The following is a 27,799-nucleotide window of genomic DNA, read 5'->3' on the forward strand; positions in this document are numbered from 1 at the left end:
CTAAAACTCTAAATAATCGTGTTTTCCCAGAAATTAGACCAAACTAGATCGATTGAATATATAAATACTAGTGCTTACCCGCGGCGGTATACGCGCACGCGTTAATCATTAGATACAGCAGTTGAATTAAAATTCCGGGATTTTGCACAATTCCCGTTGGAAAAACCCCGAAAATCACATCGTATATAGTTTACTTTGACGTAAGTTTAAAAGTACCTCAGTACTTTTACGTAGAATCTACAAAGTGCCCGTATAGAAAAACAAACTAAATAAAAATAAGATCTTTATTAATACATTGCGTACAATTAACGAGTTTATAAACCTAGCCGAAACCAATGTATAGTCCAACTCCAATGCATATTCCGCTACGCTGAATTTAATTCTTCAGAGCAAGGTGTTAAAATATAAAACAATTAATATTACAAAGTTCGACGTATCGTTTTTCAATGAGCAAAATATTTTACTACAAGCAAATGTGTGCAAGCGCGTAGATTGCCAGAAGCAAAAAATCGTCTTGCGATAAATCTCTAACACTAAACTTTACACAAAGATGAACAAATATATCGAATTTATAATCTGACAATCTTACTATGAGTAATCGGCGCACACACTAACATATAATTTTAATGGAATAAATAACAAACTGTAAAAATTTGATCGTTTGCACTGCTCCTTCAACAGCGTCGTTTGCCATCGAATGTAAGAGTTGAAAGAGTACACAGTCCGCTATCAAGGTCCTTACTCCCGTATAATTTGACATGTCTAGTTTTAAGCTGCTCACTAGGATGCAACATGCGTACGTGTTGGAAATAATTGGTTGAATAGGTTTGTACTAAGATTACAGTACATATCACCGATGTAATAATGCCCGTTTATTTATAAATGTGTGTTTTGTACGGTGTGCGGCGCGGCGCCGATTCTCGCAGCTATGGCACAAAACAGGCAACGCATAAAAACATTATTTTCGTATATTGCTTCCACATGAGTTTGGGATGCTAACTAGGGCATTTAAAACACTGTAATTATCCTTTACGACCTTTAAGATAAAAGGCCGTATTGTCTAACGCTCGGGTGGCTGCGATCGCATACACCATCTCTTTCTACACTCACGCTATACAATGTGATAGAAAGAAGCGGTGAAAAAGATTATGGTTCAGACAATAAGGCTTCAGAAAAGAGAAAGAGGGCGACTTTGAGTTGACGTCCTCAAAGGATAGGTTCTATCCGATAGGATAATTATAGCGGTTTAAATTGCTCCGAACCATCCCAGACTCGGTTAGATGCTTCGCTATGCGTTTTTGCTATTTTTTTTACTAAATATTGCTAAGTTGAAGTGCCCAAACGGATAAGGGGAAGTCGAAATAATAGCCAATATGTGCACGGCAAAGTATTTTATTTACAAAACACAAGTAACATCATGTACGCGGCAATTCCAATGAATCATTTTATTGGTCAATAAAATGAGCCACGCTCTAGAACGGCACAACGAAGCATCTATAAACAAAAACCTGTAACTTATTGCTATTGTTCGAAATTAAACACTTACAACAAACAACTAATATAATATTCCACATTTCCTTCCGGCGTCGCCGGTCACGACCGTCACAAGGTTAACAGGCTTACTTATAGTAGGTGCAATTGAGCAGGCTTAGCGTTGGCCGACCAATCAGGAGGGTAGTTCCGTGTATACGCGCTCTGATTGGCTGGTTACTGGCCAATTAGCGTGGAGATGCGTGCGAGTACTGTAGCCGTTGGTCCAAGCAAGCACTTTTTCATTGCTAATATTTTTTTTTATATTGCTTGCTTGTGGAAGGAACTACAGTAGCTTTAACCTATTTTAACAAGAATTTTCGTCGTGACTTTAAAAACAAATAAAAGTTTACTTTAAAGAATAACTAGATTTGAATAAGGCTATATAAAATGCCGTTTCTGTTAACCAATATACATATTGAACATGATTATTTTACAAACAAAATTTTACTCTTTTATCAAGTTAAAACTTTAACAATAAAATGTAATAATAATGAAATTTACATATCCTACGTTAAAATAATGGACTCATAATTCATAAGAAAATAGATACAAGTAAGTTTTTTATCTACACAGGAGTCAAACTTATAAGTAGCCTTTATAATATAAGTGGGAAATTTGACAAGTCTCCAGATGAAAAATTCGTTTAATTTACATATACATACGAAATAATATTGTCATGCGCGAAGCAGTCAAAATTATTGACTAGTTCTTACGATAAAGAAGGTGTTTCACAAAAAAAGCCAAAACAATCACAACGGAAGGGACGGAGAACCCAACAAACAGATCTGAAATAAGGTAGAGAGGGACCCATGCCTCAAACGCGCTTGCTTCTACCACATTAATTATAATATGCTAAGTGATTATAATTATTCCTTAAAAACGTTATTAAATTCTAGTTTTCTTGGAAGATGAGGCTAAAAATGTGAACCAAAATCAAATTACTACTATCGTAATGCATTATAATTCTAAGTATTTAAGTTTCAAGTTCGAAAACGCGTTTAGGACATGTGTTTTACTTTGGCACAAATGGAGCATTGTCGCGTAACTTATGGATATGCTGTTTCCGTCTCATAATCTATGCTTAACTTACTTGAATGAAAGTTTAGGCACTTTTGGCTTTTATGTACAAAATTTAGACTGCATATTCTTAAATGAATGATAGAAACTGTGTAGACATTGAACTGACAAGGTATTTAATATCTTTATTAGAAGATTACTAAATGGGCCCATTTTTGGCGTCTGGTGAATACAACATTTTACGATTGGAGGATTGGAGGTAACTCAAGAGTACTGGCAGTTGCCAAAAATGTCGACATCATTTCATAAAAGAAAAAAACAAGCAAATTAAATTCTTGTTCTAATTTTCAGTTCTTAAGGATATCGTTAAATATCTACACATTTTCCAACCACCTCTACCATCGGCTTCCATCAAAGAATCACAACCTGTTGTTATTTAAAACCTTTACGATATTCTGGTTGATTAAAGAACCGTGTGTTCTGGCAAGAAGAGCTACTTTATTATAAACGTTCTACAAAGAGATAGAAAGTCTGCATCTAATGTCTACGAGTTATACGGAAATTCTTAACAAAATAAACTCTGAACTTTACAACAAACATAATCAAAATTTCGATACAGTTTTGGCCAATCTGGGAAAAATATATGTTATTTATAAATTGGCACATTCAAGATTACATTTGGGCTGGTATTGATGAAAATATATTTACAGGACTATAGACTTAGATTTTGAGCGATTTATGCAACCAATGATTATTCAAGGGGCCCCATAATAGATAGATTCTAACACTAATTCACGAATGCTCTACATGAATGTTATCCTACTATTACTTCAATTTTGGAAGGCTTACCAATACTTTAAGTGTGTGAATACAGTTGAAGAAACTGAATCGCGTAACGCGTAACGGTGCGGAGCCTTTTCGCTTCTAATTTAATTCTGCCATTCCGTACATTTGTCAAAGAAATCATCTTGAAATTGATTGTAAAAAGGTTCCACCCTGGTACGCGGTTCAGTTTCCTCGACAGTACCCTTCACAGTTCTCGTGCGCGACAACAAGTGATATCTTGATACTGTCTTTTCTTGATGTTTGTTTGTGTAAATGTGACCGCATTTCCTTCGATTTGTGCAACCACCCTAACATTTAAAATACGGGATCGCGATTTAAACATAAATGATCTTAATCTAAATTTGTATTGTAAAGGTACTAAAACCGTCTGAATTTTGGGTCGAATTCAAGATAAAAATTTGGTTCGCCTGTTGGTCAATAATAACTGCTAAAATATTGTTTTAGTCCAATACAGGATCGTTACGACTTATCGCGACGTATTAAGGTCGATAATTAAGCAACAAATAATTTCCCTACACTACAACTAGATACCCTTATAATTTCCTACGCTGTACACTCGCTACCGACTGAACACAATCCGCCACCGGGACGCTTAAATTTAAAACAACCCAAAGGGAAATCATTTAGAATTTGAAACGGTTTAAACTTACCGGACACTAATTGACTCGAAACTGCGTCCGCGATCAGTCGTGACCGCACACACGCACACAAACACACAATCCGTCACACGCGCGCCGACAACGTAAACCGAATAAGTCCCGTACGTTTAACTGCATCGCTGTCGCGTAAGCTTTTCCATGCAGTGATATGTTAGTATTGATGTGAGGGAGCGTTCTTCGCGTTCCGCTGTCAAATCTGGTGTTTCCATGCGTCTCGGCACTATCGTCGAAGCTGGCCCCCGCCTCGTCCCGCCGGCCCAGCGGAAGCTTGTCGGTCGCAGTAGGTCTGCGGGCGAGTGGGGCAGTGCGCGTGCGGCATCACAAGGTCTTGTGTTTCCCGTTGGCGGTGGGTTTGGGTCCGAGCGCGCGCTCGGCCGCCGCGGCCGCCGCGTGCTCCATGCCTTTCTCGAGCCCCGCTTGGTACATGGGCTTCATCACCTGAAACGAGACAAAACTGGCTTATTGCCACTTCGATGGCTGTGAACTTGCATGCAAAGACTAACAATAGTAGATTATTGTCGTGGCCTGGAAGTAGAAAATTGCTGGCTGAGTATGAGTATTAACTAATACGAAGCCAGCAATTGCTATTCCAGCCGAGACTAATATAAAGCTTTTCTCAAAAATGATGAATAATTCTGAAATGGACTAAAGTTTTTCTCAAAATATCATAACATTTAATTTTATTCCAATTATTTTTCTTATGCTTTCCCGCCTTTTTTCATTAAAAATAAACTGCAGCTGTATTTTTCCACCGAAAACACCACAAGCTGTTTCAGACCCAATAAAAAAAGTCCGAAGTTCCAACAAAATATCTGATACCGCCCATTAGATTTGGCTGTATACGACTTGTGCCAACATTTCCATGGCCTTTTAAACTTAAAAAAAAAGTTAATTTATTATTGTCGAGCTAGCGCGCCTGCAATCTTTTTAACTTTTTAATTTTTCGCTGACCATAAACTATGCACTTCACTTTCTGATATGTAAAGAATAATGTCAACTTTTACGGACATTTTTGAGAAAAACAGTTTGTGTGGTTTCTGGGTGTGATAAAATTATTATTTTTAGCCACACTTGAGCCCTGTTTCACACACTGAGCTCCTGAAAATATAAGTAAAAGATGACCATTATGCTGTCTGCTTGTATTGTTTAAATGGACAGAGATGGCATTGCGCCCCTCAACGAAAAGATTTGGGACATACATGGAGTACAAAGTGATCCTATTACGGAGTCCTCTAATGTTTGCCCTGTTTTTATCATATTTGCATTAATGAATCGTGTCATAAAGCAAATTTATTTCCGATACAGTATTTATATCAGAATTGTTACTACAGTAACCTAGCCAAATGATTTTCATATAAAATGTCAAAAATACTTTTCACTTTTGTGGTAAGAAACTGTAAAAAATATACTTTAGATCGCATTGTTCGCCACTAAACATTATTGAAGTGACATTAAACCATTTTATAAAATCACTAAACATATTTTAAAACGAGCAATTCTTGTATATATGTATATGTATAAACCCCTACATACCAAATATCGAATAGGTATAAGATTTCGATGAAATTTGGTATGTAGGGGTTTTCAGGGATGACAAATCTTTATAGCTTATAGCTTGGTTTATCTCTGGGAATATGTTTATTAAACGAATTTTAGCCCGCAAAGCTCGGTCGCCCAGGTACTTTATGTTTATGTATCATATCAAAAACCACATTGTCTAACGCGCTGAAGTTCACGATCGCATTTACCATATCTCTTTCTACCCTACTATTTTACCGTGTGAGAAAGAAATGGTGAAAATGATTGTGATTTCTAGTGTGTTTGACAATAAGTAACCAGGCTTCTTTGCAGACCTTTATTTGCTAAAAGTAGCTGCTTTACAGAAATTATCAAAGCGTAACGTACGCGACATACCTACAGTTTGTTAAAAATATTGTTATTCTGTGGGGCGTTACCAAAAGGCGTTATAGAAATGGATAGTTCTGCGGGCGTTTTTTTTTTACCCCTAGTAAAGTGGAAGACCCTACCGACAGGCGTATAGAGGCATTATATCAGTACGGTAAGGCGACTTACATTATCCCACAGCACGTTGGCTGTGTCGTCGATCGTAACGCCCAGCTCCCGCATCTCTCCGCTGTACCTGTTCACAACAAACAACGTATTTTTTTAGTACAAAGTATACATACATAATCTTTAGCTCAAGGCTTTCAGGTTGAAGTTTATTTAGTAAGCAGTTTTTGTTTGTATATGTTTAAAAAAGGCATATAGTAGATTTTACGATAAAAAGTGATTACGCAACTTAAAAATCGTACACTTAACGAAAAAATTAATAAAAGTGATATCTTCCTAACACGAGTCGAACGCGAAACTCAAATCGTTTTTACATTAAAAAATATCTGCTTATGGGACATTTTTTTTGCGATGTTTGCAGCACTACATAAAATCTACCTAAATAAAAATGTTGCCCACAAGAAAAACTGAAATGAATGAAACGATCGCAAAATCTACTAAAAATCTAAACAGACACGATTTTTATGTTGAAAATAAAGATTCATGGTTATTTAAAGTAATGTTTACACCATAAGATCTATTCATGGGCCGTCTCATTTAAACTTGGTAAGCTAATTCTTAGGATGGTGAAAATTGCCCCATATATGTACATAAGCTACACACACGCGCACAAGACGAGGCGTAGTTTTATTCAGCCTCACTTTCGGGTTTTTAGGGTTCCGTATCCAAAGGGTGCCTACGGAACCCTATTACTGAGACAGCTGTCTGTCGCAGGGCTCTATCTCTTGAGCCGTAATAGTTAGACACTTGAAAATAAAATTAATATTTTAAGGGGGCTCCCATACAACAAACTCGATTTTTCGCCGGTTTTTTTGCAAATGTCTAATGTTGTATAGACAATGGTGCAGAACGAGTCCAACTCGCACATGGCCGGTTTTTAGGGTTCCGCAGCCAAAATGGCAAAAACGGAATCCTTATAGTTTCGTTATGTCTGTTTGTCTGTCTGTCCGTCCGCGGCTTTGCTCAGGGACTATCAACGCTAGAAAGCTGTAATTTTGCACGAATGTATATGTAAACTATGCCGACAAAATGGTACAATTAAAAAAAAAAAAAATTTTTTTTAGACGTTTAGTGTGGGGTATCGTTGGATAGGTCTTTTAAAACCATTAGGGGTGATTTCAGTGATCTGTTTGCAAAATATTCAACTTTAAAGTGCAAATTTTCACTAAAATCGAGCGTCCCAATTCCTTCCCCCCCCCCCTTAAATCTAAACGGGTAGGTAGTTCAGTGATGGTAGTTTAAGATTAAACTATAGTTAAGGTATAAAATAAAGTTTAATTCCTAAATAGCAGCCTAAATATAAATATACCTTGGAAAAAAAATACGAAATCCTTCGTAATGGCTACGGCGCCCTATTTCGGGCGTGTCCGGCACGCTCTTGGCCTGTTGTTATTGTTTAGTTTGTGTGCAGGCGGTTACCTGATGTATGCCCACAGCACTAGCGTCAGCAGCGCGAGTCCCATGGCGAGGTTGCAGAGGTTGGCCAGCGGGTACAGGCCGACCAGCCCCAGGATGCCGCTGACCACGTAGAAGCACATCGCCACGGCGAAGAATACGGACGGCGTGCGCGCCGCCTTGAATATGTTCTTGCTCTCGTTGTGCGCCTGGAAGTGGGTGAACTGCTCCTCGAGATCCTGAGGGGAAACGGTTCATTAACATTTTATACTCTCGAAGAACGAAGTTCTCATACGGCAAATAAGCGCACGTAGCCGTCGAGTTGCGGAGAACAGTCCACTTATCCCACTAATATCATCCCGGCCTATATACGTCCCACTGCTGGGCACAGGCCTCCTCTCAGAACAAGAGGGCTTGGGCCATAGTTCCCACGCGGGCCCATTGGGAACTTCACACGCAGCATTGAATTGCTTCGCAGGTTTGTGTAGGTTTCCTCACGATGTTTTCCTTCACCGCAAAGCTCGTGGTAAATTTCAGATTTAATTCCGCACATGAATTTCGAAAAACTCAGAGGTGCGAGCCGGGGTTTGAACCCACGACCCTCTGCTTGAGAGGCGATAGGCCACCGCTGCTTCCCACTAATATAATAAATGCGAAAGTTTGTAAGTCTGTTTGTATGTTTGTTTGTTACTTCATCACGTCTAAACCGCTGAACCGATTTAGATAAAATTCGGTATACACATAGTTTAAGTCCCGGGGCCTTCCCTATGTCCTTACTATAGGATAGTTTTTATCCCGGAAAATTGCATAGTTCCTGCGCAGGATAGCGATAACCAATTCAACGGAGTCGCGGGTGTTATATACGCACCTATATGGCAACTACACAAATACAATTATACTAAATTACTATAGTTAATAAGTCCCTTACAATGTAAGCATTCTAACAACATCAACGCTCTGGCGACAGACGGCCCAGACGCTGAATTGCATATCCGTTAGATAAGCGGGCCACCGCGAGAGCGTCGATGCTGCCTGCTGTACTTAGTTAGAATTAGATACTAGGTTTCTTACGTACACTACGTGCCTACGGATCTCTAATCTAGCGGCATCGTAATCCAACTGAATATGCTGACTCTGCGCTGACTTTGCTCACGTACGGCTCCGTGCGTGGCTGAATGCGTGAGGCTCTGACCACGTTCCATGCAGCAGCGCCGAACATGAACCTCCGCGAGTCAGTCAATTGCTAGCATCGCATTGGCTCAGGCTCTTAGGTTAAGTTAGGTTTAAGAACTAAGTATTTAATGTAATTTTTATATTTTAACTAATGTTATTCCATCTAATTGGGTTTTTGGACTCTTCGCCTGCAACTTCCATATTTGGTTAAGGTGGATGTTGTAAATACCACAATTTAAAATTAATTCAATGTAGTGACAAAAGAACTTTATTTTATTTAAAAGGTCCTACAAACAACATAATTCGGGTAACGGCTAGTATCTATATAAATCATCTCATTTCATTGCTGTCTAGAATAGAGTAATGCTAAAAGAATTACGGTTAACCCTTTTCCAGGCATAGTATATAATATAGTGAACACATAAATGTACACAAATATTGAATCTTGCCGAAGGCCGTAGCAGGATAAGGGTCTCACCACATCTATCGACGCCAAATTGGCTTTAGTCGATCAAACAACTCTTTATGTCCACGCAATAAGAGCGAAAAAGACGTCGATCAGCTCGGCCGACGCGAAACGACATTTACCGAAGGGATGACATCTTTTTCGCTCTGATTGCGTGCACATAAACAGCTTTATGATCGGCTAGAGCCGATTCCGCGTCGGTAAGTTTGGGGTGACCCCTAAGGGGAGGAAAAATGCCCTTTAATATTATGACTTGTTTTATTCTGTTGTCTTAAGAAGTTAAGACATATCTTAATAGGACTTTAAATATTTGTACACCTTCAATCTGCATGCAGGTTGAGTACATACGCACGGAATGTTAGATATAAGACTTTTGTAACCGTATTCTGGCAAATAAATAAATGAATTAGAATTTGTAACTTCTTACAAATTATTGATGATTCCGCAGAGAAAAAAATGTAATTGGTAATGAGGGGCCTCACCCTGACGAGCTGTTCGCAGTAGGAGTGGCTGAACTCGTCGCCGCCCATCTTGCGTTTGGCGTGGAAGGCGTGCAGCGCCTTGTCGCGCACGCGCGCGTGCTCGGCCTCCAGCAGCTGCGACTGCAGGTAGGGCTTCGCGCCGCCGCACACCTCCTCCATCAGGGTCGTGTACACCTCTTTGGCCTCCGCCACGGCGGTCAAGTTGTTCGCTTCCGCTGTAGCCTGGAAAGTTTAATATGATAAGGGGATTTGTACAAAACTGCGAGGCCGGAATCGACTCTTTAGAGGTCAAACCCACGTAACTAGTAACGAGCGGTGTACGAATATTATATTGCAAGTGGTAGGATTGCTACCACCATCTTGCTCGCTAATCCTGCCGTGAAGCAACAGTGCGCACTGTTGTGTTTTGGCGTGGAGTAAGACAGCCGGTGAAATTACTGGCACTTGAGGTATCCTATCTTAGGCCTCTAGGTTAGCAACGCATCTGCAATCCCCCTGGTGTTGTAGGTGTCTATGGGCGGTGGTGATCTCTTACCATCAGAAGAACCACTTGCTCGTCTGCCATCCAGTCGAATAAAAAGTAAAAAATATTCTTATTTTTCTCTTATAAAAAAAGTTGCGATACTACGTACCAACCAATACTAGGAAGTGCAAAATTAGGACTTCGTATCTTGCCGTCCCGCTGACGCTAATATTGTTTAATTGAAGAGTAAAAGGGACGGTACGATACGAACTTATATTTCCGAATTTCGTAGTAGCCCTCCTGGTATTCGATTGAGCTGAAATTTGGCATACTTATGTTAGTCTGGTGACAATTACAATATAGTAATCTGAGAGTTAAATTCTGGTGGTCCCGCCAGAACACAATACAGGACGGAATTTTTCGAGTACAGTCAGCAAAATAAACTTGAGTTAAAAATTAAATTTTAATCGAAAACTTTTATAAGGTTTCTTTCTAAGGATAGAAAAGGTGAAAAACGTCATACCACAAGCATGCTCTTAGGTTCTGGCAGCTCGTTGCCCTTGTATATGTTCATGTAGGACACGAAGTACTGCACGAGCTCCTTGGCCTTGACCCTTTGCCCGTTGATCAGCTTGGGCACCAGGTTCTGCGGCGCCAGCAACATCGGCACCAGCTGCTGCAGCGACCGCTTGAACTCCGACTCTATGTCTGCAAGTTTATGTTGACGATGTTGTTGTTGGAAATACGAAACTTTTGTGTGCACAGTTTACGTTGACGATGTTACTGTTGTATATGAGAAAGTTCTAGGTACACTTTTTTCTCTATCACGCTGAAATGGTGGATTTTGATCACAAGCTACTTTTTGCAGGATGGTAATTAGTAAGAAGTTACTACATAAGTAATAGTTCAAATTTTCAATTTGAATTTGTAGGAATGCATATCGCTACTCTAGCTTCACGCTAACCCATCACAAAATAGGAACATTTCTTTAAACTGACACGCTCCGAATTCCTATTTTGTCCAGACCAGGGGTTCCCAAACTTTTGCGACTTTGGGTGCAATTATAGACTTACCCCCTTATTCATAAAAAAACCTTAATTGAGGTTTGATCGGTCTGTTACTTAGCAGACTGAAAACCTTAATTCAATGCAATTAATTCATTCATTTCATTACGTTGCTAGTTGTTAGCTGTTGTATGATGAGAAAGTTCTAGGTACACTTTTTCTCTATAACGACAAAAATGGTGGATTTTGATCAAAAAAAAATTTTGCAGTGACAGCAAATTAGTAAGAAGTTACTAGCATAAGTAATTTTCAAATTTAAATCCGATGTTTGTGGAATGCATATCGCTACTAGCTTCACGCTAACCCATCACAAAGCAGGAACATTTCTTCAACCAGGCACGCTCAGAATTCCTATTTTGTCCAGACCACGGGTTCCCAAACTTATTCGACTTGATGCGCAATTATAGATTTACCCCCTTATTCATAAAACTTAACAAGCCTATGTTAACTAACAAATGCTTTGTCCCTTTCTAACAAATAGCAAGCCTCGATGACTGATTAGCGCTAACAGACGTTTATGAATCATTTTAGCATCGGGCCTTCAAGGAGCCTTCAAGGAGGCTCTAACTTTTATGAATAAGGGGGTTAGTATTTGGTCACGGCACTGATGATTTTGACCAGCAGAGTTCGGGAGCCCCTGGTCCAGGGCACGGGACGGGACGTACCGGCGAGGCGGCCGTCGAAGTGCGGGTTGGTGGCGACGCGCAGGCCGGGGTGCGGCAGCAGGAAGCACGCGATCTCGCTGAAGCACGACGTGATGTGCTTGCGCAGGGACTGCAGCTCCGGGTGCTGCTTGTCTGATACCTGCATCAAACAATACTACATTATTTGCGATAGCAAACAATGCATCTGGAGAGCTTTCTCCGTCATCTTAGCCTTTTCCCATCACAGTGGTGTTAACTTATGCCACATTTCTTTTTATCGTGATTATTATATACCGTTTCAATAAACATTGTTAAAAGAAATTATTTTTATAGTTACAACTGTATGGAAATTTAACTTATAGATTAGACGAGTTTACATTTAAATATCTACTACCTTGCTTACATTGCTTCTTCTTTTCGTTCGATTGATACGCTTAAAGTATGTATATAGAACTCTATATTGCACATCCATACTAATATTATAAATGCGAAAGTGTGTTTGTGTGGTTGTCCGTCTTTCACGCCGTAACGGAGCGACGCATCGATGTGATTTTTGGCATAGAGATAGTTTATGGGCCCCAGAGTGACATAGGCTACTTTTAATCCCGAAAAAATGCACAGCGCGCGATAACCGAATACCACGCGGGCGGAGCCGCGGGCAAAAGCTAGTAAAAATATAATTAAAAATACAGATACTCAGAGAGAAGAACAAAGGCGAGCTCATCCCTAATACTTATTACGGATAAATAAATTACTTAGTTTAGTTCACAGAATTGATATGGACTTCTGCAAAGTATGCCTGAATCAATCAATACAATCTAAGGCTCTTCAAGGCTAGAGTGAGGCTCTTACTGAATTATGAGATACACCTTTGGCCTCATCTGCACTTTACATCAGGTGAGATAGGGGTCAACCACGGTCAGTCAGTCATTCGCTGAGTAATGGCAGTGGCGGATACCTTGAGCCTCCTCTGCAGGATGGCGCTGCCGCCCTCCGCGCCGTAGGGCGCCTCGTACGGGAAGCTCCAGTCGCGCACCAGGAACTGCAGCCGCTGGAACGGCGTGCGCCCGCTGTCCTCCAGCGCCAGCCGACCGTACTCCGTGAACAGCTGGGGGGGGGACCACATCGAAACATTATACAAGGTGTTTTAATTAAATAATTGAAAAACCCGAAAATAGTTTGCTCGCAATCGATAGTAGAATCGATTACACTAAGTTTTTAAATCCCTTTTTTATTGTGCCTAATCTAAATGTTATGAATGCATACGCCGAGTAAATGTTTTAGCGAGGTTGCATACTATTTAGATAATTTAATACTGGTCATTTTTTGCTGTCACTTTGATTTTCTTCTAAGAACAGCGAAGCGCTACTGAGAAGTAGGATTATGAGCGGAGGGTTCAATTAGATATCAAACAGAATTAATGACTTTGCAATATAATGAAGCTTATTTTCAGAAACGCATTTTTTCGAATTTTAATCGACACAGAAACGGATAGGTTTCGATTATGTAAAGGCCAAAACCACACAAAGGTAGGAGCTCCGCGCTAGCGGAGCGTCGTCGACACTGTTTCAGTGTCGATTAAAATTGCGAAAAAACGCGACAGTGAAAATAAGCTTCAGTAAAAAAGCCCACTTGGAAAAGAAGCGAATGGAAATTTAGCTACCAGGAAACAACGATTATGGGGAAGCGATCTAACCAGCCGTTTGAACCCACCTGCAGGTGTTGCAGGTCGTCCTCCTGTATGTTCTGCGACAGGTTGTAGATCTGCACCGAGGACAGCATCGTGGACAGAGCGAACACGGTCGCGCAGTCGCGCACCGTCGACTCGCTGTCGAACGCGCCCTGCGTGTCCAGCAGGATTATCGCCACCTGCCAGCCAACACAATCGATTCGTATCATCTTCAAGACGTCCACTGTGGCCGAATTTACTCTTTCTAGAAAACGGGTTAGAAACGCGTATATCCTCGCTCAGCTGAGCTGTTTCCATTAGAACTGCACTGAGTGGGGATTGTAAATGAAGCGTTTCTGTCTATGAAAAACTCTTCGCACATCTCAGGTAGAAACGCAACCTCAGTTAGGACTTTCTATGGTCGTCTCGTCATGTCATGTGACATGTCTGATTTCTCTGTCTAATTAACAGTTTGAAACGTCCATATTTTCGTATATATTAAAGATAATTATGAGGACGTGGAGATATTTTTGGGGACGTGAGGCGACGTAGTAGGCGGAGGCGAGTAGCCGTGTTGGCCTAGTAGTAGCCGTGGTGGCCTAGTGGTTTGACCTATCGCTCTCTCTCGGGTTCGAACCCCGACTCGCACCTCTGAGTTTTTCGAAATTCATGTGCGGAATTAAATTTGAAATTTACCACGAGCTTTGCGGTGAAGGAAAACATCGTGAGGAAACCTGCACAAACCTGCGAAGCGTGGTGCGTGCGAAGTTCCCAATCCGCAATGGGCCCGCTTGGGAACTATGGCCCAAGCCCTCTTGTTCTGAGAAGAGGCCTGTGCCCAGCAGTGGGACATATATAGGCTGCAATGGGATGGGATGGAGTTGTTACGGGGACGTGAGGCAACGTGGCACCATACCTTCTCGCCGTTGTCGAGCGTGGCCTTGAATATCTCTGACCACATGAGGATGCCTGTGGTGTCGCGCTCGGAGCCGCCGCGCCAGCTGAAGCCCTGCAGCGGCTCCTCGGGCGCGCCCAGCCAGTCGCCGCCGCCGCCGCCGCTGCCGTACTACGAAAAACAAACAATCAAATCAGCCCACATCCATCCGCTGCTGAGTATAAATGACCAGAGTGGCAGTTTTTACGAGGCCATATAATATACTCAGCGGCACAAAACTTGGCCCACTCTTTATACAAAGTTACCTATTTACTGCATATATTTGAGTGTCAGATTTTTTGCCGCTCAGTATACCTACCGACCCCTTTTTTTTCATGTAGGCATACGTACATTAAAACCCATGCCACTAAATATCAGCCCGGCGGTATGCATCGTGCGATGATCAATCCCGACCAGATAATTACCGGCATGTCAATACCGACCCTGTTTATCGTGTACTCCGAAGATTAATAAATCTAGTAGAATATAACTTTTGGTACTGGCACTTCGCCGGCCTCTGCCGCATGAACAACAGGCGTGTTGTTACTGAATCCTGTTTGTATAATGATCTCGCAAAATCTGTCGACGCGTAATCAGCAAAAGCATTTCAAAAAAGTTACAATGGCTGAATGGATTTAAAACGCCCTTCCGTACGGCAAGAGTGAGCTCTCTCCAGGCGAATGTTATGTCTGTTTCACGTTACCAACCTTATGATGCATATATCTGAGGAAGAAGTCGAGCAGGAAGCTCTTTCCCTTCCGGAAGGCGCCGGCCACGGAGACCACCACCACGGCGCGTTCCCGCACGTCCTCATCGTGCAGCAGTTCCTTCAGAGCATCCTCATCCAGCACGAAGGTGTGGTCGGGGCCGGTGTTGACGATTTGGACGCCGCGTGGCCCGCTCGGCGCCGCTGCTGGCGGGGGCGTCGCCGGTGTCTCTGTTACTGGACATACGATGAGATGAATTAGTTACCAGGTAGTTTGCAACTGTTAAAAGATTCACCTGTATGCGCCGAAGATGACGGCATAGTAAGGTTGCATCTTTATGGACGATGTGTATGTAAATCGTGCGTATTAATTCGTTGCAATGACGTGCAATGAAGGATGCTAACGGCTGAAAGGATTTAAGAAGAATAATGGTTTATTTACGGCTCCAACAGTACAGTCACCAGCATTAATATCTGCCACAGCGGAGCGTGCAAAAATTTCTGACACGTCCTTCTGGCCCTAGAAATAGAGTTGTATCAGATATTTATCCACGCTTGTTGTGTCAGATATTGGTGTTGGTGACTGTACCACCACCAAACACTTAATTTAACTTAAGTTAAACAATAGAGCTAGTATTGGTGGTGACACCAGTAGTTACCGAAAAAGGGATTCGTAAGGGATTTCGTTTCTAGAATCGTGAAAACTTGTTCCACAAATAACGTCTTCAGTTCCATCACCCATCACCCACATATTCAAACATGTGCAGTGGAGAAAACTGAATCACATACTAGGGTAGGACCTTCGTGCTACTAATGTCATGATGACATCCCATGCATCTGCCAAAGAAATCATAGCGAAATTGACTATGAAAAGGTTCAACCCTGGTGGGTACAGTCACCAGCACCAATATCTGACACAACAAGCGTGCATAAATATCCTGATACGACTCTATTTCTAGGGCCGGAAGGACGTGTCAGATATTCTTGCACGCTCCGCTGTGGCAGATATTTATGCTGGTGACTGTACGTGATTCAGTTTCTTCTATAGTATACGCATAATTATAATAATCTGTTGTACTAAACGATGTATAATTGAAAATCACGTGCAATTCTGTTCGCTAATTTGTAAAAAGAATGCATTGACATGACATTTATCTCATTGTTCGCTCTGAATTTGTACAGATGTTGCTAAACTAAATATGTTTCATTTAATTAATTTTAGCATGCGTCATTGTTCACAGCGACCAGCACAGATGGCTGAACATATATATAAACATATTTACAGGAATTTCACGAACAACTGTGAAAGCAAAGAGTTTTGGTGTATTTACAGTCACCATCAAAAATATCAAGCCGTCTTGGCGCTTGAAAATATCGGAGCAAGACCGTAGACCGTACCTATTACAAATGGCGGCTGTGTTCAGATATTTATGAGCACGTAAACAGCTCCGATGGTTATGATAGCCAGTGTAGGTACAAAATTTGATTTTTTGGTGTCCCATGCCCGAAGGATGACAAACGGAACCCTATTAGTGTCGCTACGCAGTGCGGCTGTTTGTCTCAGGGTTCTATCACGAGACTCGTAATAGATAGACAGCTGAAATGTATACATAATATAACTATTTCTATTGCCACTACAAGAAAAAAATATATAACAAGGACCTTATAAGAACTAAGAAGTCAAGAAGAGGTGGTCAGTTTTACTTTATTTTCGCGCAGACAAAGTCCCAACCAAAAGCTGGTGTGATTCATAAAGGTTATTGTGGATTCGATTTGAACATCGGCCTCCAATGTCCTACGTCATCATCGGAGCGCGAAACAGCACGTGAGAAATACAAAATTGTATGTGTAACAGATAGAACTTCTTCATTTTTACTTGCAAGCTGTGCAAGTCAAATGATTTGATGCTCGCATGGAAGCAAATAACAGGATATTAAAACAATAGAATGCATTAAATCACATTTTAACGGGATATTCCCAGCTATTTGCAACCCTTATTTATTTTATTTATTTATTTCGTTTCTTCATATGTCTAACGGTTGTGTTGCTTTGTTGATGAACTCTCATTGAGTTCAAGACGCGTTAGCGTGCTGGTGATTGTTGGGTTTGTGTGATGTGTGCGTGTTCTTACAGTGTAGAGGTGGAGCTGCATGAACACACATTTGTTAGACATAGCTATCGTAAGGTCGCGGGGGTGAGCAAAATAATTGTTTAAACTTAAAAAACTGCTTTACTATAACGATTTAAAAAGAAAATGAACCTCTAAAGGAGTACAAGACTAAACAATTCATAACGTTGTCCCGCACTTCGCAGCTTTAACATTTTAATTTAACTCCAGTTACGCGTTTCAATTGTCTCGTCAACATTTTCATCAGATTTGAATGGCATTGTTGACAGTCCGCGGCGGCACCGCCTGTCAGACAAGTTCACAGTCATTATTCTAATCTGTATCAATTTCAAACAAACAGCGTGTGGCATGGGAAGCCGCCATTAGGTATGTGTTTAGAGAGAAAGCGAACGTTCAATTTAATTTGTATGTACAAGCCAGGGACGGATGGTTGCAATGGTAAATATTAAAATAACAAGAACGGGGCTAAGCTACGTGCAGTCGAAGCAATAGGTACATACATACACTCGTATATTTTATTTTATTCGACTGGATGGCAAACGAGCAAGTGGGTCTCCTGATGGTAAGAGATCCCCACCGCCCATAAACATCTGCAACACCAGGGGTATTGCAGATGCGTTGCCAATCTAGAGGCCTAAGATGAATAATACCTCAAGTGCCAGTAATTTCATCGGCTGTCTTACTCTCCACGCCGAAACACAACAGTGCAAGCACTGCTGCTTTACGGCAGGATTAGCGAGCAAGATGGTGGTAGCAATCCGGGCGGACCTTGCACAAACAAATATACAAACAATGTGTTATTTTTGATTTCCGTTGACTGAAAGGGAACATTCAACAGGTTAGATGAGTTTAAATTCTCCAAGACACTAGTGGCCTAAACTCGATTGTATTGTGTATACATGTATAATATATATGGTCACAACATAAACTTAGTACGTTTTCTTTTAAATACCGTAACTAAAAGGTACAAAGGGGCACCTAAAGCAGTCCCGGTTGCATCAGGTATTGCGCCAGGATTGACGCGACCTCAAACCAGGACCAGTTATGATTCATTTCAGTGACGAAGCGCCCCGATCAGGTGTCAATGACACGTGCGGCCACGGCTCCAGCCAGCAAAGGGTTTACTTGGTCGCTAACCTTAACGTGGTAAAAAAATAAAATACCATCAGCCTCTCAGGTCTACCTCCCTAAAGTTGATAATCGTTTGCATGTCATAAAACATTAATGCCAATAGACCTGCCTGTCAACATGAAAATTCAACTTTAGCTTTAGCGACATATTCATTTGATAGGAACTTGTTTTAAAATTGATAGACCACTTATTTGGCTGATGGTACAGTCACCAGCATTAAGATATGACTTTCGACGGCCTGCAAAAATATCTGATCATTGGTGGAAGGCATATATGTATATATGACGATCTAACACGGTATCAATAAATATCAGAAAAATATCAGATATTTTTAAGCAGCCCAGTGTCAGATACTTATGCCGTTACCAAAAAACTATATTTATACCGGCCACAAATCATCACATACTTATACCGTGTTAGATCGTCATATATACATGCCTTTCAACAGTGATGAGATGTTTTTGCAGTGCTGTCCATAGTCATATATTTATGCTGGTGACTGTACATATATTATTTTATGATAACGCACCTATTTTTGATAGAGCAAAAAACGGGAAATTTTTGAGGCGCACATCGCCCACCTCTCCCACTGCCTCTGCTTCACCATTCTCTGAGAGGTCCTTAATTTTTTATGCGAGAGATGTCAGTCGGTAATGGCGGCTCTATTTATTTTGACAATAATATAAATTTTTATCCACCATCACAAACTAAAAATTACAATACAAGACAGATAACATTATTAAGTGCAAATTAAGATTGTTTTTTTGGAATCTTATTGTATTTTTTATTTCAATTCCAATTTTTTTTGTTACTTTTACGGTCATCCCGTAAAATCTATATCGAAAATACAAACTGAAATATAGATGCACAGAAAAACCAGAAAAATAAGACCAGCGCTGGGAATCGAACCCAGGTCCTCAGGTATTATTAAGTGAGGCAAAATGGACATGATACTCAGCGAGGTCGCTGGTTTTCAGTCTCCAACCAAACTAAAAACTAACTTAACTAGTCTACTTACTACGGCGGGTGCGCTCTAGCAGATAACAATATAAAAAATCTTGGCATAATAATAACGTATTTAATGCTGATAAAATCAATTAATCTCGGATAAAGAGTCGGCATCACAGACATCTGTCACATAAAAACCACCAACTTATCAGACGGTGGTGAAACAGGCCCTTGTTGTACAGTCGATTTCATAAACGTGAGCAAAAATTTGATCAAAAACATTTGAACAAGTTTCTACGTCGTTAACAATAGAGCCGTGTTCATATATTTTTAGCCGACTTCAAAAAAGGAGGAGGTTCTATGTTCCAACGTTAACGTTTGTATTTTTTTTTATCAAATTTTTGCTCACAAGTTTATGAACTCGACTGTACCTTCTTAAGCATGATCAGAATCAAAACCGTACCGTCAACCGCTTCCTTAATGATGTTTCATTTACGCTCGACTCGAAGTTTAAACGTGACGTGACGTTTCGACGTGAAAGACGGACAAACATACAAAAACACACACACTCGCATTTATAATATTAGTATAAGTATGGATTAGATAGACAGTACTAACGTCACGTAAAAAAATAACCAAACCGGTTAGAATCAAGTTTTCGCGGCACCACGCCACTGCACTCTCACTATATCTACTTGCCTATATCTATTTTTAACCCCCCACGCAAAAAGAAGGCTGTTATAAGTTTGACCGCTATGTGTGTCTGTATGTCTGTCTGTCTGTCTGTGGCACCGTAGCTCTTAACCTGTCCTCTCCCTGAGGCACAAATTTGTGCCCAAATTCCTTTGATCCTGTTATCCTGGGAGATGACAGATTAAGCGGGTGAACCGATTTGTGTGCGTTTTTTTTTTATTTGAAAGCAGGGTTTCTAGCGATGGTTTTTAAACATGTTTTATCAAAGTCGGTTTAGCCTTTTTTAGTATGAAAAGAAATTAACTAAAAAAAGAACTATTTAGTGCTAATTTTTCAGTGTAGGATCCTCTTCGTGTAGAAAATTATCTAATCTAAACAAAACTTTGAACGTCAACATTTTGTGAAGCCTGACAAGTTTGGATGTCATGGAATGAGGTGTAATAAAAATAACAAATACTAATCTGTGATCACGCTTTTTAGGGTTCCGGAGCCAAATTGGCAAAAACGGAACCCTTATAGTTTCGCCATGTCAGTCGTCTGTCCGTCCGCGGCTTTACTCAGGGACTATCAATGCTAGAAAGCTGTAATTTTGCACAGATATATAAGTAAACTATGCCAACAAAATGGTACAATTAAAAATTCAAAAAAAAAAATTTTTTTTAGGGTACCTCCGATAGATGTAAAGTGGGGGTTAATTTTTTTTTCTCATCCTACCCTATAGTGTTGGGTATCGTTGGATAGGTCTTTTAAAACCATGGGGTTGCTAAAACGATTTTTCGATTCAGTGATCTGTTTGCGAAATATTCAACTTTAAAGTGCAAATTTTCATTAAAATCGAGCGTCCGCTCCCTTCTAAAATCTAAACCGGTGGGTGGAAAACTTTGGAAAAAATCAGGATGGTAGTAAGTATATCAAACTTTCAAGGAAAACTATAACAGCTAAGTTTGCTTGAGAATTATTAGTAGTTTATGAGTAAATAGCAGCCTAAGGTATAAAATATACCTAAACTTGGAATATTCCGTATAAAATACGAAATCCTTAGAAAAATATAATATCGTAATGGCTACGGAACCCTATTTCGGGCGTGTCCGACACGCTCTTGGCCGCTTTTTTATGTTAGAGAGGAGAGGCCAGACAAACGAACTAGTGGGTCACCTGATGTTAAGTGATCACCACTGTCCATAGACACCCGCAGCGCTTTACGCGATGCCAGTGCGTTGTCAGCCCTGCAGAAAATTGTACACTCGCCATATAAAGGCACCCAGGTCATAATTCGATGGGAAGACCCCAGCGGGAAGCTCGTTCCAGATTTTGCAAGTTCGCGGCAAAAAAGACAGCTTAAAACGCACCGTCGAAAACTGCCATTCATCAACACGATGTCGATGAAATGAACGCTTACGACGGGTGGATCCGTAATGGAACCCCGCAGCTGGAATGAGGTCGAAGAGTTCCTCAAAGCATTCCCCGTTGTAGGTCTTATAGAATTCACAAAGGGAGCTAACGTCTCTGCGGAGAGCAAGAGGATCGAGTTAATCGTGATTTAGTTGAAACTATTTTATCTGCGACATGTTCTGGAAACTAAACCGATTAGATAAGTTTTCAAAAGTGGGCTCGATCTCGGAAACAGGAGATAACTCACGGTAACTGCAGCGTGCAGCGTCAACAACTGAAGAATGATTTAGAAAAAGTATACGGATTTTAACGATTGATTAATAAAAGCAAATGAAAAAATGTATTCGAAACACAAAATATATCAAAACTAAAATAAAAAAAGAAAGGGTAGGTTACAACGTGAAACTATTTTATGTGACCGAGAAGATCCCGCCTCAGCATAAATACAGACGCCTCGGTTAGTGGTAAATTAGTGGTAATTTGGACTTTACATTATCATCAAGCCCGTACTTGAACCTAGGACTCTCTGCCTGAAAATTTAATTGGTTGCACTTTAATTGGTTTCTGCTAAAAATATAAAGAATTACACGACCACTTTACTGCGTGACATTGACATTGCAAGCTTGGAGTTTACGACTGCGCGCAACCAGCGGAGCGATGAGCGTTTTCTCTATACATTGCGCAGCCGAGACGCACGCTCCAAAGTGGTCACCAAGCAGTGCCCTGTGTAAGTTTTCGGTTACGGAATACGTCTCGATATGCGTTCGCGTTAAAATCTAAATTTGTATGCAAACACGAACAGCGCCTCTAGCGAACGTTTGCGAAGTTCGTGTTTCCATACAAATTGAGATTTTAACGCGAACGCGATCGAGACGTATTTTGTAACCGAAAACTTACACTAAGGATACATACAGCACACGCAATGAACACAATAAACACTCGCCGCACCGCTGATCGCGCCGTCGCGTCGTGGCCGGGCCGCGCTCAGTACGAGTCTCGAAAATATGGCGTGTAACTTACACGACTTACAAAGTAGGAAGTGAAATCTTAGACAAAAAGACGAAAAAAACAACTTGGCTTTATCAGAAATCCGGTACGGCTAATCACTAACACGTACAAGGTATTTATTGTCGAGCGGAAGGTAATCGTTTAGCCGGTTTGTAGAACTGGAACGAAACAAATTGTTACTGAATACAATGTACACTCTTTTAATCACTCTTAATAGGTTACGAATTTATGATTTAATTAGGTAAGATTTAGGCATATAAGCATAAAAACCCAGAGCTACAACGAAAAAGTTTTATGGACGTACTTTGTAACTATTTGTACCAAACACATACAACTACATACGTACATAAAACTATTTTTACTAATATCATTTTATTACGACCCTATTTCACTAATATTCTCGTAAAAGTAATTATTATTATTAAATTGTTATATTTCTCTTGTTCAAATACATAATCGACGTAAATCCAAAAAAAGCGACGACGCACTGTATTAAGGACACACACTAGACTCATCGCATAAATATTAAAGTGCCTAATTAAAACTCGGTAACAAGCGTTTTCCCAGAGATGAGACCAAGCTAGATCGATTTGTAATCCCCGAAAAACCCCCTACATACCAAATTCATTGAAATCGTTGGAGCCGGTTCCGAGATCCCGAAATATATATATATATATATTTATTAGGTAGAATTGCTGGTTTAAGGTATAAGCTGCGTCTTGCAGGTATAAATGTTATTATTATTGATAATTATCAGTTCGTAATTATTTTGATAACTATCCTGGGTATCTTCGGCCGTGGCACAAACTTAACGCAGCATTTCAAGACCTTGGCAGAAAAACACCGTTATTTGATTACGATTCATCAATATCCTCGAATGAATCTCGAAATTTTTCATCCAGTTCCGATTCTATGATACAAATTAAACAATAGCAATTATTTTTAAAGTTAATGAACTGAATGCAGCAGGAAATCCGAGCGAAGGTCACAACCGAGATTATCGTGATAGAACCCGAACAATGCTTGGCCAGACTTCAGTGCTATCTCCTTGAAACGATTGAGAATGCAACTTAAATTCATACTAATAGAGTGGAAAATTCCGTAAATGGAATCTGTTTACAACAGCGCTGAAATCTAGACAAGAAAATCTTCATGCTAAGCTACATAGGCATTTTTTATGACAGTTCCACATCAGAAAAAAAACAATAAAGTTAATTGCTACATCAACTTTGTAGGTGATATTTTGTAGATGGTCTTTAATTCTTTAGCCGTACACAACTGTTATTGAATCTGGTAAGGGAACTTCTTGATTGATACTTAACTAAAACTTAACCATTGATAACTTTGACAAGAAAGGTTGTAGACACTTTATTTATGTAAACGAACAGTTTTTGTCAACACATTAATAAATCAGATCAGATACACGCAGCCGCCCGACAATTCCGGTCAGTTCCGACCACTCCCGCAAAACTTAAACATCACTGTTCTATCTCAGGTATAACAGAACGATTTTCTTGCAAAAAGACAAAAGTTAAACAATCATAGGTCCCATCTCATATTGTTTCCACAAGGAGGCTATGTTCTCGCCAGCTGTAAAGGACAGACTGATTGATACATCGAAGGTGAAGCTTCTGGTGCCAATCGATTTACAAGAACAGGCTACTGAGTGATCTTATTTACATTTGTCTTCCTAACTGCGCAGGTTCCTCGCAAAGCTACGACGGGTTTCTGAAACACTCCCTTGACTTGACAGAATCAAGTACCTAAAAATCTGACATCATGAACTAACTGCGCAACACTTCCATTTTCAGCCGCGTGTAATAAGTAGGTTGTTATCAAACAGCTGAACGTACCGCCTCACTTAACCTTCGCCCACAAGCCAAATGTACATTAATTAGCCGGGTACACCGTATCGTTAACGCGGCCTCAGTTAAAAGGCAGTTAAATCAAACACAGTCCGAAGTGTATATATCTAGCGCAAAAGCGTGAGTACATTGACGAAAATTGAAAGCGTGTACATTGTAATCGAGACTGGGGCACGAGTCAAGGCGAGCGGGATGAACAGCTGATTGGACACATTCACTGCCCACACTAGCTGCGAGCCTTTGTTCATAATCTCGTTGCAAGTTTTTAATTTGAGGCCAATTCTATTATTCAGACAGTAGAGGATAGCAAACATGCATGATGAACACCGCGCGCAATAAATCATCGGAAATTTTGGAAATATGGTGTCGAATGGTTTTCGATTTTTTATGCAATGAGCATTTCCATGCATGATTTGTTGAAACACAAGTGACGTGAACATTAATTCGATTACATGTGAGTAACATCCACGCGTCTAATTTGTTACGTAGAGCTTCGTGTGCGTTGTATCGCCATAAGCATTTCTTGCTTGCGGTAAAATACAATACCAGAAGGGCTGGCACAAGTCGGTAGAAGTTTTTTTGGGAAGTTAAGAATTAAGCAAAAGTAAGCTAGAAAATGACAATTTGCAACTATGACAATTTTTTGGCACGTTTGTTTTCTAGCCAAGTGCTCAGTGCATCTGCTCCGACAACAAAGAGAAGGAAACATGAAAAAAATCCGCTGTCACTTGTCACAGCTGCGCAAGACTATGCGCTGTCTCCGTTTAACCAATCATACAGCAATACGAACAAGACAACAATTACAGAAAAGATGATTTGTTCAAATGATTGATGAATATAAACTTGAATGACGAACTACATTAACACCTTACAGGAAGAGCACACGCACTTACTTTTCACGGTCTTATAGTTTAGCCGCAAGCTCAGTTTGCCAACCACCTCGTGGTTGCCGCCTGTAAACGTCCAAACGTTTAATTTGATAACATGGCTTGAGATGGCAATTCCAGTGACGTAACTAGGAAATGGAAACGTAAATTATTGTAAGTTTATTGTTGAGTATGACACTTTTATATCACGAAAAACTTCAAATCTGTTTAGGAAGATGCAACTGCAAGCCCCGGATACGAAGCAACGCAACGACTTTACAAAAAGCCGCAAACAAACTAGTCTTTCTAATAACAGTTTCCAAGACGAAACGGGACAGAACACGAGGAAACCAACATGGACAAACCGACAAGGCTGTTTTTTGCACCCATCCACCTTTCTTTCCTATTTCTAACGTGTAGCTGCGTCTCTCTTGAATAAAGGATGATAGATCGTGATATCGTGAGTATAAGGTTTAGGAAGCACAAAAATAATTGTGGGAAGCCAGGTTGCGTAACGGGGAAATACTCCCGCAATCTTAACGCAATTATGTAAGTATTATTACATCGTTCTTTTAATGCCCTTCCTGGTGTGGTTACACAGTTACACCATATTTTATGTTGTTAGTGTTACCTACAATGAGGCATAGAAAAGACACAGTTTAAGAAGGCGTGGAAGAGTAGAACAGTATTTATTCTGGAAACTGTATCTATATGTATAGTATACAAACTTCAGATTGTGAATTAAAGATACATTTAACTTTATTGATCGTTAACTACTTGAATGCTAAACGAAGTTTGAAAGGACAGTGGCGATAAGCAGGTTAAACCAGTTTCAAGATACAGAGGAACTAATTCGAAGTTCAATTAATGCTTAGTACATTAGTCATGTAGAGCGCTGGTATCAGTAGACCGGCGTGCTAGTTACAGGGCGAGCTACTGGCCAGCTCCCAAAAATGAGGGATTCATGTCAATAACCTGGAGGTTGGACGTCTGCCAACATTCGAGTGATAACTAAAATTATTTCGCGTTCCTGATTATCTTTATGATAAAACACAATCGAAAGGTTTTCCGATACATGTACATGAATAGTATTATTTTGAAGTTCTGCTGATAATTTTATCACAGCGTAATGATGACCTGTAGTGCAGTTCAAAACCAGTTCCTCTGTTACTTTTTTTACAAGCTTTTATTGTATTATGTATAGTTTGATCAAGTAAGCCTTTTTACCACCTTTATGACATTTTTTTAACAAAATAAGATTAAGTAATTTTATCTTTATCGTTTTCCTTTTTTTGGTCATACAACCGACTGACATTCAACCCACTGATTTCCAAAAAGGGTGTTGCGAGGGATTTCTTCATCAACTATTCTCACCTGCTCCATTAGTGTACATAGGTGATGTGACAAATATAGTAGTCTCTTTTTATCAACGTGTGTCAGAGAAAGACCACTGTGTCTTTATGCTAGTTACAGTTGCACATGCAAAATATATAAGCGGATTATCAGTCTGTTTATGTTTATGCAATAACGTATCGATGCGATTCTACTTCGCAGCAAGTATCTACAGCAAAGCAGCCAGTAAAATGTAAACTTTAGCCACAATCAACCACACGTGTTCAGTGTTAATTGATACTCGATTAAATCCGAATTGAGCGACGTCGCGAATGCCGGCGAGAGCCAACGCGAGCTTAGCTTAACATGCGCGAGGTTACATAGCGACCGCAACCTTAGCCTAATCTAATTGAAGCACATCAAGATTTGTTTCGCGCTGAGAACAGCAATGTAATCGTCCCTTTATGACGGATAAGGTGGTATCACATTAGTACCAGTAAAATAGTAGGAGTCATCATTAATGTCACGGGTTCACGGTGGATGCCGGCCGTTTTCAACCGTAGTAACTGGAGTAGCAGGAGCAAGCTAAGGATATTTAAAAGCTAGCCAGAAAATTTCCAAGCATAAAAGAGTATAATAAGAGAGTAAGAGTGGGTCCAATGGAAGACCAGCGTCGGCCGCAAGGTTGACATAATGCTGAGTTGGGACCATTTTCGTGACATTTGTCTCGATTTCCGTTTTTCTTTGCTTTGTAATAGGTCTTTTAAAACCATTACGGGTTTGCCAAGACGATTTTTCGATTCAGTCATTTGTTTGCGAAATATTCAACTTGAAAGTGCAAATTTTCATGAAAATCGAGCGTGCCCCCTGTAAAATCTAAACCGGTGGGAAAAATTCAGGATGGTATATCAAACTTTCAAGGAAAACTATAACGGCTAAGTTTGCTTGAGAATTATTAGTAGTTTAAGAGTAACAAGCAGCCTAAGGTATAAAATACGAAACCCTTAGAAAAATATTACTTATTTTTTTCGTAATGGCTACGGAACCCTATTTTGGGCGTGTTCGACACGCTCTTGGCCGGTTTTTTTTACCGTAAATTCAAAGTCTAAAACTTGTGCTCTTGCTAATGTGCTTCTATTGGATAAGCGATTTATCGTTAAATATTAGTAGAAACCCCATTTCAACTGACAGTTGACGGACAGCACAGCACATGAGCATATCGACTGCCACGCCACTCGTGTTTCCAGCTGACCTGCCGCAACGTGGCGCGAGAGCAACCCGGCACTCCGGCGCCGGCCGCACATACCTGCGCACT

At 40.3% G+C, this 27,799-nt stretch overlaps 1 protein-coding gene across 1 annotated transcript; it reads right to left on the reverse strand.

Moving 5' to 3' along the window:
• Nucleotides 1–270: 270 nt before the first annotated feature.
• On the reverse strand, nt 271–27,799 carry atl (atlastin GTPase). The gene is made up of 12 exons (XM_074093972.1): nt 27,737–27,799; nt 25,180–25,239; nt 15,123–15,358; nt 14,398–14,547; nt 13,526–13,681; nt 12,771–12,920; nt 11,834–11,972; nt 10,628–10,812; nt 9,642–9,863; nt 7,545–7,759; nt 6,129–6,195; nt 271–4,493 (listed from the first exon to the last, which is right to left on the reverse strand). The coding sequence occupies exons 1-12, from the start codon at nt 27,786–27,788 to the stop codon at nt 4,374–4,376; spliced, it is 1,752 nt and encodes a 583-aa protein (XP_073950073.1). The 5' UTR covers nt 27,789–27,799; the 3' UTR covers nt 271–4,373.

The sequence above is a fragment of the Choristoneura fumiferana genome, chromosome 11 (genome assembly GCF_025370935.1).
Source record: "Choristoneura fumiferana chromosome 11, NRCan_CFum_1, whole genome shotgun sequence".
In the NCBI taxonomy this organism is placed as follows: Eukaryota; Metazoa; Arthropoda; class Insecta; order Lepidoptera; family Tortricidae; genus Choristoneura; species Choristoneura fumiferana.